This window comes from Anarrhichthys ocellatus, unplaced genomic scaffold, assembly GCF_004355925.1.
Source record: "Anarrhichthys ocellatus isolate YVR2014 unplaced genomic scaffold, GSC_Weel_1.0 scaffold474, whole genome shotgun sequence".
NCBI lineage: Eukaryota > Metazoa > Chordata > Actinopteri > Perciformes > Anarhichadidae > Anarrhichthys > Anarrhichthys ocellatus.
Window position 1 is genome coordinate 20,511 of NW_022280448.1, and position 14,036 is coordinate 34,546.

Genomic DNA, 14,036 nt, shown 5'->3' on the forward strand with positions numbered 1-14,036 from the left:
CTCTCTTCCTCCTCCTGTCTTCCTCTCCTCCTCCTCCTCCCTCACTTCCTGGTTATGACATGAGTCATGTGATTGGTTGGTAAAGGGAGGAGGCGTCTGATTGGCTGCTGATGATTCTCATAGCCTGTCTGTGACTCTCTGCTGCCTCCTGGTGGCCGGAGGAGGAACGACACACTAGAAACATAAACACGTCTCTCGTCTGCTTATTGATTATTGATTTGAGCTCACCATAAGGTGGTTTCTTGCTGCCCTGCTGCTTGTCTGCAGGCTTCTCCTGCAGCTCCACCTCCTGCAGCTGGATGGCGTTGACCAGCTGAGTCTTCATGAGATCTCCCATCTCACAATCTATCATCATAAAGTTATCAATAACTAGCATTATGAAACACTTTACATCGTTTTAATGACTTTCAACGTTTAAAGCTTCTGAAAGATGAATAAAAACATGTTATATTTATTATTAATGATCATGTTTAATTAAAACACAACAACTTTCATTTCCTGAACTCAGTGAACAACAAACTTATATTGAATATATTGAATTGAATATTTAAATATTTCTTCATCGACACATTAACGGAGAAACTAAAGAAGAGATTATATTAAATAAAGTTTTACTGAAGTGTGAAGTTCTGCTTTAGTGACGCTGAGTTTTACATTAATATAACAGATTTATTTACATATTTCTGTTCAATCCGAACTGAGTCCACTAAATTCATTTAAAGGATTCAGAAGTGTGAACACAACAACAAAAGTGTTTACAACAATAATTATTATAATTATAAAAATATAAATACCAATAATAATAACAAAATGGTTATTTATTCTCACATTTCTCTAAACTAAAAGCTTAAATATTGTTTGATTGAAAATAGTTGAGACTTAATTAGACTAAAGTGTGTTTGTATATTCATGTTGTATTATTATGCTCCATAACTCTCACAATAAACCAAACGTTATTCTTTAGTCCAGCAGGTTTCAGCCGAACAACAAACGTGAAGTTATTAAGTATGAAGAGTTACAAGATGAATTATTAACCAGCCGGACTTCTCAGAAGACACGTTTACGACATCTCGACTTGTTTCCGTCTTCTTTCTTCATGTTTCACTCTTTTTAATAATGAAGAAACATTTAAACTTTAGTTTACATTAGAACCGCGAATGAATCTCCGAACGATGGTGTGATTAATAAAGCAGAACCTGCAGACACATATTCATAATAATAATATAATATTAGACGACTTGTAGGAACATTAGCTTCACGTCACGTCTCGTGTCTGGCAGCGCGTCACCGACCTGAAGTGTTCACGTGGCCGCTAAACTCTTTGATGTGAAGAAGAACTCACAAGTTAATGTTTCACTCGGAGTCCGTACGTCGCGCGCTCCTCTTTCTACTGCGGGGCTTCTGACGTGAACACCGGATCATCGGTCGGTTAATCCGGTAAAAAGTGAGGCTGTTTACCTGCCAGGTGAATCCGGAAGTACCATCGGCAACGTCTTCCTCACTAGTGGGTAACTAGTGGAGGAGGAGGAAGAGGAAGAAGAGGAAGAGGAGGAGGAAGGTGTTCTCACCTGGAAGCTTCAGTTCATAGAAGGATTCAAATAGTTCAAAGCTTTTCAAAAGTTGATGTAAAATGTATCTCATAATAATATCATCTTACTGACGTGAATCAATTATGATAAATGAAAGTGTCTCATAATGACGAGTGTTCTTCAAATCTGACATTTATACAAATAAAGTCAAAGTATTGAGAATAAAGTCAAAATATTTTTAAATGTTAATTTATTCTTGAATTATTACAACTTTGTACTCTTAAAAACCTTTTATTTTATTCTTAACATCTCAGTCGGCGTGATATTCTGTAGTACATGATATCGTTTGGTCTTATTGGGTGAGGGTTTCTTAATATGAACCTTTTCTTATTGTATTCTCAGGTTAAATGCGTCCATATAAACTTTGTCTTTATGTGACGTTGACCAACATTTTACAAACAAACTGCCAAATATAACGTTTTGAACCTCAGAAGAAAAACAAGTGATAATAAATAAAAATCAACAACTGCAGTTTGAATTTGAACACGTTTTTAATGTTTGTTAACAATCTTCCAGACTCGTCGTGTGACAACACTCACCTGTCGGCTCAAGAACAGGTGCGACTGCTGGCTGTGTTTCCAGGTCACTGAACATTAAAAGACCTTTTCCTTCAGCCTCTGTTTCCACGAGGCAGCTTCACCGGATCACGCCTGGTCTGGCGTGACGACGCCTGGTCTGAAGTCTGTGAAGCTGTGTGTTGAAACAGAGTCCGAGAGGAAAAACAGGAATGTGGTTTGAATCAGAGCAAAACCTGTACGGAAGTTCGTTCATGACCAAAACAAATGATTCAAACTATCGGATGATAGACGAACCAAAAACACACGAGCTGATGAGTTCTCTGCTGTTTTAACTTCTAAATCCAGATGGCAGGTTAACAGTACACGTTGGCACCAGGTCAGTCTGGCCATGGTTCCGGTGTGAATCTGTGTTTTTGTCACGAGTAAACATCCCCAGAACGACTGCTCGTCTGCTGGATTCTCACTGAGGATCACAGATCTAGAAAATCTCAGAAACTATAGAAAACATTGAAGGAAAACATTCAGCAGAAGTTTGTGAAAACCTGCAGATCAGAAGTTTAACTTCTTTCTTCAATCACGACACCTGCAGGGTTTAACTTTTGTGTGTTTTTATGTGCGACTGGTTTCAGACACACCTCGGGGGGGTCGTTGAGTTAGCACCATGTGATCCTGTGGGCGGGGCCAAGTCATACAGCTTGACTGACAGGTGCTAGGTCCAATCAGAAAGTCTCCAGCCGGTGAAGGATGTGTTGGCACTAAAGCCAGGCAGATCTTTGAGTCCGTTCAGCAGAGCAATCACAGATAAAATATTTTATATATATATGTTTTCTATATAACACCATATCGATATTTACTGTAACCATCTTCATTTAGATTTAAAAAATATATTTTGCAAATGCAAAAAAATAAAACATGTTTCATATGAAGTATTTTTTTTCTTCTATGATTGGATGAGCGGTGGTTTCATGGTACTGTGATTAATCTCTTTGCTCAGCCTCAACTCGACGTGGAACAACTCTTAACTATTTTTAAACTTTGTTTTAAACGTCTTTTTAGCAGCATGCTAAACATTAACTGGAACATCACGAGTAGCTAAAAGCCTCAAACTGAGTCAAACATGCTGAAGAAGAGCAGAAGACGAACAAACCCTCTCGTAACCAAAACCAGATTTTTAGGAGTGATCGACTTCTTCACAACACTACAGAGAAAAAAGCCAACCAGCAGAGAGAGGAACCAGTCATTCAGCTGTACAACCAGCACATGAAGATTAAGGCTGAATCAAAATGTTTGGAGTTCCCTTAAACATAATGGGCCAAGAAGTCCATAGGAGTAAGTTATCCTTATTTCTATGCATCCTGCATGACGAGATGATATGCAACACTAATAAGCAACTGCAATAGAGAAGTATGTAATGAACATAACAGCGGGGCACTACTGAGGCAGTGGTGTACTGTGGTGTACCCCAAGGTTCTGCCCTGGGTCCCATTTTGTTTCCCTGGCGACCCACTAGGCCGAAAAAAAGAGGTTTTAAGTTGTCTCCTCTCACTGCTACACTAAAAAACTTTCAATTAGTGGTAACAATCTTTTATTTCTTGTGTACAATTAACATTTCGTCCTCTAGGGGGAACTCATGTATACCTTTAGTTTCTGGTTGAGATGAACGACTGGTTTCCCCGTTTATTTTTACCCATCTGTGAGGTGATGAACTCATCTATAGCGTTCTGCCCATACACTGATGGATGCAACAAATCAGCAATGAAAAAAACTTGATATCAAAGCAATTAGCATTAGCGCAATTATTTTTTTTCAATGCCACCGATACACGAACACACGAGCGAGCAGCTACGCTAAGCAACGTCTCCACAGAGAATCAAGCGCCGGCTCAAAGTCTACAGAGAGCTCAAACACAAGAAGATTACAACCATAGAACAGTAGTTAGGTCTTTTTTTTTGATCAAAATAAAAATATTTAAAGTATACTTTCATATAGAAGCAAGAAAAAATAAGTAACATCTCAATACTCCAATAATAACTCTTACATTAATATTGTGCTCATTGGGATTCTATCTCTTTACAGATATTCATATTAATTCTTATAGATATTTATATATACTTTTTTACTGTTTTGCGTCCCCTTGCCGTAAGAACTGTACGCCACCTCCAGCTGTTGACAGTCCAAAGACCTCATTGATATGGTTTATGAACGGAGACCTGATCCCTGTGGCTGATGGGTGTGTGGAAGGCAATAAGTGGTCAATGAGGAGATGCTATGAGGCTGGCGATTAGCACCACAGAAGGTCCAGAGTGACAATCGACTTCAGAACTTCTGGAGGGACGACTGAATCCAGAAGGTCAGGAGGGACCATTGACTTCCGGAAGGTCTGGAAGGAAGATCCATCCAGAATGTACGAAAAGATGAGTCTCTTCAGGAGTTCCAAATGAATGATCCACTCCAGAATTTCAAGAGGGACCATACACTCCAGTGGGTCATGAGGGACAATCTTCTGGGATGATCTGCTCTAGAGGGTCAGGAGGGACCATTCACTCCAGAAAGAATCATTCATTCTGGAAGGTAAGGAGAGATGATGCATTCCAGATTTTCAAGACTAAATGGCCACTCTGGAAGGTCATGCTCCAAAACTTCAAGAGAGATGAAACAACTTCAGGAGTGATGAACTACCCTAGAAGGTCAGGAGGGACCATCCGCTCCAGGAAGGTCAGGAAGGATGTTCCACTCAAGACCATCTCGGGGGAGGGTCTATTCCAGAAGTTAAGGGAAAGTCCACTTCAGAAGGCCAGAAGGGAGCATCCACTGTAGAACTCCAGGGGGGATGATCCACGCTGGAAGGTCATGGGGGGACCATTCCCTTCAGATGGTCGAGAGCAACCATCCACTCCAGAAGGACAGTCGACTCCAGTGGGTCAAGAGGGATGATTTACTCCAGAAGGCCAGGAAGGACCATCTAATCATCAATCCCAGAGGGATCATCTCTTCCAGAAGGTTGAGAGCAACCATCCACTCCAGAAGGTCAAGATGGATGATCTACTCTGGAGGTTTAGGAAGGATGATCATCGAATGATCCACTCCAGGAAGCACTTTAATGGAAACGTGAAGAGTCAAACCCTAATGTCTAATGAAGCACTGAGCTGAAGGATGACGGACAGACAGACGGGACCCTGTAAAGTACCGGAGGTCATTCAGTCAGGAGACAGTCTTTTTTTCAGGCGTGGATTGTGGTCGAAAGTCATTTTGGGTTTAGCGGCACAGACGTAGATTAGCTCAAGAGAGTCCAGAATGTGGATCAGTTAGTTATAGGGTTTTAATCCAGTCTTTACAGGCTCTAAGTGGTTTAAAACAATATTGGTTGAAACCAGTTTAGTTTTGATCCAAGCAGGTCCAGACCAGTCTAAGGGTAGCTGGTCACTGCAGTCTGTTTCTGGGCCAGACGTCGCAGTTCCTCCCTGATAGCCTTTATAAGGGAGGCAGAGGTGTGGGCAGAGGGTGAGGCGTCCTCTGGCGGGTACTCTGGAGTCGGTGAGGTCAGAAGGAGAGGTGGAGCCGATGGGTCCCGTAACGAGGAGCTGGGCATCTGGAAAACAGAGGAAGAGGAGAACTCAGGAAACGACAGCACCTGTAGGACAAAGGGAGAGAGAGAGAGACAGAGGGTGAGGCCAAGACCAGAAAATAGATCCAGATGAAAGACATGAAGAGAAACTGCAAAGAAATTGATGACTACCGACATTAGTTGTTGTTTAACAGCTACCATCCTTAGTAGACTCGTAACTGAACAACATGAGGGTCAGCAGGGTCGACTTGCTTCAATTGCTCTAGACTGGACTGGTTTGATCAGTACTTCTCTGAACTGGTCTGCATGGACTGCTCAGCACTGTTTCCGGATTGGAATCGAAAGGATTTATCTTGACAGTTCAGGGCATGTCTAGACTGGACTCTTGATTTTACTGCTCCCCACTATAGACTCACACTCTCTCTGCTGGCTCCTGGTCTGGAAAGGTCCTGGTCTGAGTGCTGCTGGTTCCAGCTGGAGCCAGTGGGACCAGACATGCTGCGACCCACCCCTGGGTACGCGCCAATCTGACTGGACAAACCCACCTGGGTCAAATGGTGGAGTTGCGCACCTGGAGGTCAATAAATGAGACAGAAGAGGAAGAGAAACACGCATTTAAGTGATATTGAGTTTCAGTGTAGCAGGATGTCAAAATCAGCAATGGTGCTGCGTATGCAGATGACTGTACCTGTGCTGCCCCCTACAGGTCGTGGTCTGGACGAGGAGGGGGGGTCCTCGTACGGCCCTCTACTGGAGTGAACCGACTCCTGCAGCTGTTCTCCAGTAGAAACATACCCTGCTGAGCTTAGACCCTGCCTGTATGAAACACACAGATAATCAGCACTGGTTCAGGTCCAGATTACAGACATGGACCTGGTTTTAAATTGCACTGACACTGACCTATGGAGCAGGCCCTGGACTGATGTTGGAGACATTCCCAGCTCTGCGTATCTCTGCAGAAAGAACGAAAGAAGAGGAAAATGAAAACTGAACATGGAGTCATGACAGACTGAAAATGTCTGACACACTCACAGCAGAGAAGGGGCTTTGGGAGGGTGCAGCTGGGTAAGAGCCCCACTGCCTGCCTGGGGGGGGGGCGGGCCTGGGGAGAGGGGCTGGGCAGGGCGGGGCTTACCCCGCTCAGCCCGGCGCTGCCCTGCGAGGACGGCGACACCAGGGCGAAGGCGTCATCCAGAAGGCAGTGCATCTGCTGCCGTGCCTCCTCGATTGAGGGCTGGGGGGGCATATAGGGGGGCGGGGCTGAGTCAAACACCTCGTCAGTAGGGGAGGGGCTGCCGTGGTCCGGGGGCAGGTCAGGGTCCGACTAGAGGAATGAAAGAATGAAGAGAAAGTGTTTAATGCGTTCCAAATCATTATTTACATTTATTTCATCCATCCATCCGATATCTATTCGCTTATCCTGGACAGAGTCCTGAGGACAGCAGGCTTAGGAGGGACTTCCAGACGTCCTTCTGGACCCCGAAGCCTTTCCAGGCCACATGAGATATACAGTATAATCCCTCCAGGTTGTTCTGGGTCTACCCCGGGGCCTCTTACCAGGTCCTCGTAAGGGAGACATCCAGGAGGATCCTGATCACAAGTCCAAACCGCCTCACTGCTGAGGTCACACCAAACCACCTGTCTATCTCATGCTACATTTGACTCTCACGCTTGACTAAGACAACCGCCCTGATGCTGCTAAAGGTCACGTTCTAAAGGAACCAACAGAACCACATCATCTGCAAAGAGCAGAGACTCAATTCTGCGGTCCTCAAACCGGAGACTCTCCTCCCCCGGCTGCACCTTGAACTCCTGTCCATGAAAATTTAGAAACAAGATCCATGGGACCAACACTGAAAACATGATAGATTTTGTTGCGAGTAAACGGACACAGTTCTCACTTTGGTCATACAAGGACCGGATGGATCGTAGCAAAGACACTGGTACCCAATATTGATGCAGGACTACTCAGGGTACACGGTCGTAAGCCTTCTCCAAGTCCACAAAACATATGTAGACTGGATGGGCAAACTCATGACTCCTCCAACAGACCTGTAAGGGTAAAGAGCTAGTACGCTGGTCCACGTCCAGGACGAAGTTCACATTGCTCCTCCTGGATCTGAGGTTCAACAATCGGTCACAGCCTCCTTTCCAGAACCTTAGAATAAACTTTCCTGGGTGAAGCCGAGCTGTGCGATACCCCGATAATCGGAGCACCCACTCCGATCCCACCTTTAAAAAAATGGAACCACCACCTCGGTCTGCCTCTCCAGAGCAACTGTCCCCAACTGAAGAGACAGTCCAACAATGTCCAGAGCATTAGGATTCTATAATAATTGATATACGATACAAAGAAAAAAGGAACTAAAACGCTACCCTGTGGAACTCATTCAATGGATGTGGGATCAGAACCACCAGAAGGACGGAGCTGTACTGCTACCTGGTTAAACTTGGTTTTCGTCTCACCATGTAGGCCACGTTGTTGAATCCCGGGTATTTCCTGTAGGTGGCGCTGTGATCGGTGAGCAGCCGGTCTCGGTCCGTATCAGGAAGACTTCCGGGTCCTGGCTGAGCTCGCCGACCTCGAGGAGAGCGCCTCCCTCTGGAGTGGGACAAAGACACCGTTTTTCCTTTACAGCCCAGACTTTATTCATGAATATAGTAAATAATAAACAATATGAGTTGAGTTAACTCTACAGGATTCTCAGGTCTGACCTCCTGGAGTCGGTGGGGGTGAGGGGCGAGTGGTTGTCGCCCTGCAGGATGCAGTCCATGTGGTCGTGGGCGGAGCTGTAGAGACGCTGCGCAACCTCGCCCTGCACCGGCCCGTCTCCGAATGCGTCCATGATGTCATCCATCGAGGGAAACTCGCACTGGCCACGCCTCTTGGCGCGCTGCCGGAGTTTGTTCCTGTGGTGCTCGATCTCAGACTTGTGTCTCAGCGCCACCTGCAGGAAAAGCACAGGGGAACGATGATGAACAGTCAGTCCGGTTTCAAACGTTGTTGAAGAGAATCCTCATAATAACTCGTTATGTTGAACCCAGCATATTTGGTTGCATAAATACATCTCCACCAAACTGTTCCCAGAGAAGCCACTGTGAGAGGTGGTTAATAGAGCCATGCCAGGAAAATGAAGTAGTATATGAGGACATGTTTAGATAAGCAGAACATTGTGATGAAGTTCCTCCGAGAGACATTAGTTAAGAATCATGCCAGGAAACATTTCCCGTACAAATATCATTTGACCTGCCAGAACCTTCCAGACAAAGAGGAAGCAGTCCAGATGCGTTCTGTTTTTGGTTCAGTTGAAGGGATTTGATCGATTGACTGGAAGGTACAGTCCACCAAAGGTATAAAGCCAGACGTAAGCACTCTGACAATTTGGATTCGTCGTGAACTTGTCATTGTGCGCAATAAACAATCCCCGATGGTTGCAACTCCAAGAACTGTGTCTTTCTGGGTGCGGTTTTTATCGGGGGCAGCGGTCTCACCTCTGTGCTGACCTTCTCGGTGAGGGTGGGGCTCAGGTGCGACGGCGGACTCGGTCGCGGCTGCATGGCGATCAACTGCACCTTGTTGGCCTGACGACGCGTCCCGTTGGACGAACCGCGGGACAGACGGTCGACGTGGTCGAAGATGGAGGACGAGGACAGTAGCTCGTCTGGACCGCTGCCTAAAGGAGCGTCATGTGAGAATAACACGTATGAGACAGAGGCTCCGCCTTCTTCACCAGCTTATCAGCATCTGATCGATTGATGATTAGCTTTAATCTATCAGGAGATGAAGGTAGAAACTTACCCAACTTGTTCCTCCCTTCAGTCCAGAAGCATCAAAAAGAAAAGACATGAAACGGATTTGATTAGCTCATTCAACCTCCTCCTCTCTCTTCTCCTCCTCCTCTCTTTCCTCTCCTGTTCCTCCTCCTCTTCTCTTTTTTCTCCTACTCCTCCTCCTCTTTCTTCTCTTCTCCTCCTCCTCTCTCACAGGTGTTTTTTCTTCTTAATCAACAGTTTCCTTGTGACACAGTAAATCTCTAGGAAACATCACTCACACACACACACACACACACACACACACACACACACACACACACACCACAGCTGGTGATGTCACAGTGTCTCTGACCATTTTTTGGTGTCTTCCTGTGCTGCTTCCCCTCGCTGGGCGTGACCACAGGTCGACTGCTTTCTTCTGCCGATTCTCTGCCGCTCGATTGGTCGCTGCCTAACGAGTCTCCGTCTGATGGGCTGAGTCTGAAGGACGAGAGACGGGAGTTTAATGTCTGGACTGTTTTGGATCTTTTTTGGACATTTGTGAAAAAACCTTTTAGTGACCATTATTATTTAAAGGACGTTTTTACAGACATGTATAGAAACCTGAACCTGGGCGTCCTACCTGCCCCGGCGGCGGCTGTTCCGTGCAACCTTTGTGGATGAGCCTTTAGATTTGGGGGTATTGAGGTCTCCGCCGTCAGAGGGCGTGGCCTCCTTGGCGGGGGCCGGCAGCGGGCCGGGCTCCTGGATCACCATGATGTCGTCTTTGCTGTGCTGACCCAGGTGCAGCTTTGCAAAGTCGAAGCCTTTGACGCTCGGAGCCTGAAGCTGAAAAGAGGACACGGTAATCAGCTGCTAGAGTGGACGACAGGAAAGACAGAACTACTTCCTGTTGACCTCTGACCTTCTGCCTCTGCTGGATGGTGTTGATGGCGTCCGGCTGGAACTCCAGCTTCTCTGAGCCGCACAGCTTCCAGTAGAGGATGATGATGATGAAGACAGCCAGCAGGACGGGGACGACCACACCGACGATCAGCCAGATGCTGCTGCTCTGAGTCTCCGCTGTAGGGACAGACAGAGTCTCCACAGCTGGAGATGGGAGAGAGACAGGTGAGAGACAGATTAGAGAGAGAACAGAGACAGAGACAGATAGGTGAGAGACAGGACAGAGACAGGTGAGAGGACAGAGACAGGTGACTTCTCTAGACTTACGTTGGGCGATTGGCCTCTGGACGCGGTGTCCGAGGACGATGGCGGCTCTCTGAAGGTCCAGACGGTTCAGGGTGACCGCCATCGCCTCGGCAGGTATCCGCTCACCACCTGGACCCTCCACGAAGTAGAAGACCTCCAGAGGACGCTCCGCCCCCGACAGCCTCGCCACCCGCACCACCTGAGAAACGACAGGTTAAAGGTGATGAACATATTCAGGAGAGAAGAAGAGAGAACCAACACTGATGTGTCGTTCAGAAACTCTTGTTCACTGATTTTCATCGGGTTGTAATCTCTGTACATGTGTGTCGACAGAGGTGTGTCGACAGAGGTGTGTCCATACCTGCAGACTGTTGTTGCCCACAGCTGTAGCTCTGCTCCAGCGCCTCCTGCTGGTGACCTGCAGACTCTCCTCCAGCAGCAGAGCCAGACGTCTCTCCAGACGAGCTTTAAAACTCTTCTCGGCCACCATCTGCTCCTGAACTCCCAACAGGACTGAAACACACATTCACACAGTAAACAATATTCTTTTAGAAAATTCTACCAAAAGACTGAAGCAGACGTGTTCTCACCTGTACGGACCCAGGTGGAGCGCAGGTGGTGAGACGTGTTCAGCTCAGGGTAGTGGAAAGCTGTTTAACACACATTATTCACATATTTAACACATTTCAAAGTGTGTTTTTCACACATTTATATATTTCATATATATTAAAAAACATAAATGACATTATTAACACGTGTGTACAAACAAACTTCGTACGTTCTGCGATCTGAAGGACGGGAAATCCGACGTAGAAGCTGAACTCGACCAGACTGAGCTTCCTCAGGTGTTCGCTGACCTCTGACCCCAGCAGGTAGTCCCGCCCATCACGCACCGCAAAGGTGATGTCGACGGAAATCTTCTGCTCCGACGCCGCCGCCGCTGGCCGGCTCACAGACATGGAGATGTTCAACAGCTGGAGAACACACAGGTGTACAGATGCTGCTGATTTTTTTGAAAGACTCATTCATTAATTTTGAAGGTGAGAGGCTCACCTGTACGGTGACGTTTCCAGCCTCGTGCGATCGTCTCCGCGTCTCGGCGTACGCCATCATCAGCCCTCTCTCGACACGCTCGCTGAAGTTACAGACTCTGATGTCGATGTGGGCGGGGACGAACTGCATCACAGAGTGGATCTGGTACTTGAAGTCAGGTACGGTGTAGAGTGGCGACACGGTGGGAACCGGGCCGGAACCGCGTGGCGGTTGGCGGAGGGCGTTGATGACCGACATGGCGGTGAAGATCAACGGTCCCGACACGACGCGGAAGGCAAAACTGGACGGAGTTCTCAGGAACTGATGAGGCGGCAGAGACAGATGGCTGTCAATCATCTGACATCAATAGCTTTAATCAATCAAGTACAACAGGTGAGAATAACTAATCAATAACTCAACTAAAACTAGAGAATTTTCTTTAACGAGAGATGGTGTTTGTGGGAGGTGTTTTTGGTGTAGGAGGTTGAGGAGGTGGTGTTTGTACCTGGAGCTCCACTGAACGGTTGAACTCTCTCTTCAGAAGATCTCTGACTTGAGTGAAACCTGCTGACGAACCTTTGGAACTGACTGCAGGAGAAAAAAGAAACAGATTAGCTGATCAAGATCTTTCTGATCACATAACCTACAGGACCCGGTGCTGCTGTCATGTGACCTACTCACCTACTCTGACCAGGTACATCTCCGGCTTGGTGATGTTACACAGGTACTGTCTGGTGGGCGAGGTCTGGGCCATTCTGGTTGTCGTGACCGGGGGGGCTCTGGTCAGGCTGATGGCTGTGATCTGTGTGGTGGTGGTGATGGCAGTGGTTGTGGCCTTAGTAGTGGTCCTGGTGGGTGGAGCCTTCACTGGCTTCTCCGTGACCACTGGAGGCCTCTCTGGTCTGTCGGGGCGGGTGGGAGGTCCTAGCGGGGGAGGGGGAGGTACCCAGCCAGTGGTGTTGGAAGGGGGACGAGGAGGGGGTCTGCCCGGTGCCGGGGCACGTTCTTTGGGTTTTAGATCAGGAGGAGAAGCAGTTTTTATAGTGGTTGGCGGTGGAGGTGGGTTCTCCTCACCCGCGAGAGTGGGTGAGAGGGTGAGGGGAGGGGTGGGCCCCTCTAGAGGATGCTTGGACTCCTGTTCTGGAGGAGGACCAGAGCTTGGGGATGGAGAGGAAGATGAATAGGGACGGTGAGTTTGTGTTGTTGTGGGAGTGATGGGGGGTTTGGAGTCAGTCCAGTCCACCGGGTCCTGGTGTCTCTCCCTCTCTCTCTCCCGGGCCAGCAGGTTGGTGTAGTACTCCATACTGTTCATGTCCGGCAGCAGCAGCTCCGTCGGCTCCAGAGGCATCATGTCCTCTAGGTCATAGTCCTCGTCCCAGTTGGGGAAGACGTCCGGATGGGAGGGGCGAGTGTGCAGCAGGATGCTGGGGGTGGAGGAGGAGGGTGAGAGAGGGAGGCGTGGGGAAAGGGGAACGGTGGGACGGGCGGGGAAGGCGGTGTCATAGGAGACCCAGTCGCTACCTAGGTCCTCGTCATAGGGGTGGTTGGGTAGTGGTGTGGCCAGGGCCAGCTCCTCTCCGTCAGGCACCATGAAGGACAGAGTCTCCAGGTAGTCTCCGGAGCCCCACGCTTCTTCCTCCAGGGAGGGGTCCTGCTCCCAGGGTGGAGGAGGGGTGAGGGTGGGCTGGGTGTGTTGAGGGGGCAGGGCTGGGGGAAGGCTCGGGGACAGGAGGTCCGGAGGTCTCAGCAGGAGGTGGATCCCCTGAGCGCCAGAGTCCGAGTCCTCTACTGAGCCGCCGGTGCCAACGCTGTTACCATGGTAACCGGGATCTGAAATCTGAGGGCTGGGGGCTGGGGGTCCTGAAGGGGAGGAGGGTGATGAAGGACGGGATGGAGAGTCCGCCGTCCCGTTGAAGTCCAGCACACCTGTGAGGCAAAGACAAGGGTTAAATTAACATTAACTTTCACTGTATTTTACCAAAACTAAGGGGACCGTACCAAAAACGAGGAACTTGACCAAAACTGAGAGGCTACGCTAGGCTAACCAGCTGCTGTACAGACATGGGAGTGGTCAATGTGAACATCTACATCTCAGAGAGGAAGAGAAGAAGAGGATGATGAGTGATCTTCTTCACAGAGATCAATAAAGTAAACATATAACACAGCACCTTCTTTCTGTTTCCTTCACAGGTTGTTTTAATTTTATTCAAACCTATTTGTCATTGTGTCATCACACACACACACACTCTCATCTGCTGCCGGCTTCGTTGCCATGGTGATGCCGTGCTTTGCGGCAGCATCACGTGCCGAAAAGAGACGCGAGAGGTGACACGAATCATCTGTATTCAGGAGGCAACGCCTCACACA

The 14,036-nt window shown here is 47.9% G+C and overlaps 1 protein-coding gene across 1 annotated transcript; it reads right to left on the reverse strand.

Annotated features, from left to right (window-relative positions):
* Positions 1-3,266: 3,266 nt before the first annotated feature.
* On the reverse strand, positions 3,267-13,620 carry LOC116401472 (UPF0606 protein KIAA1549-like; the record flags this gene model as incomplete). Its single annotated transcript, XM_031879882.1, is given in 20 exon segments — positions 3,267-5,738; positions 6,089-6,243; positions 6,361-6,488; positions 6,573-6,625; positions 6,705-6,764; positions 6,766-6,996; positions 8,139-8,274; positions 8,388-8,620; positions 9,165-9,346; positions 9,472-9,486; positions 9,799-9,926; positions 10,069-10,274; positions 10,351-10,535; positions 10,659-10,836; positions 10,999-11,150; positions 11,228-11,287; positions 11,416-11,611; positions 11,691-11,990; positions 12,175-12,257; positions 12,351-13,620. Coding segments are annotated over 20 exon segments (4,176 nt in total), but the record flags the coding sequence as incomplete, so codon positions are not given.
* Positions 13,621-14,036: the final 416 nt, after the last annotated feature.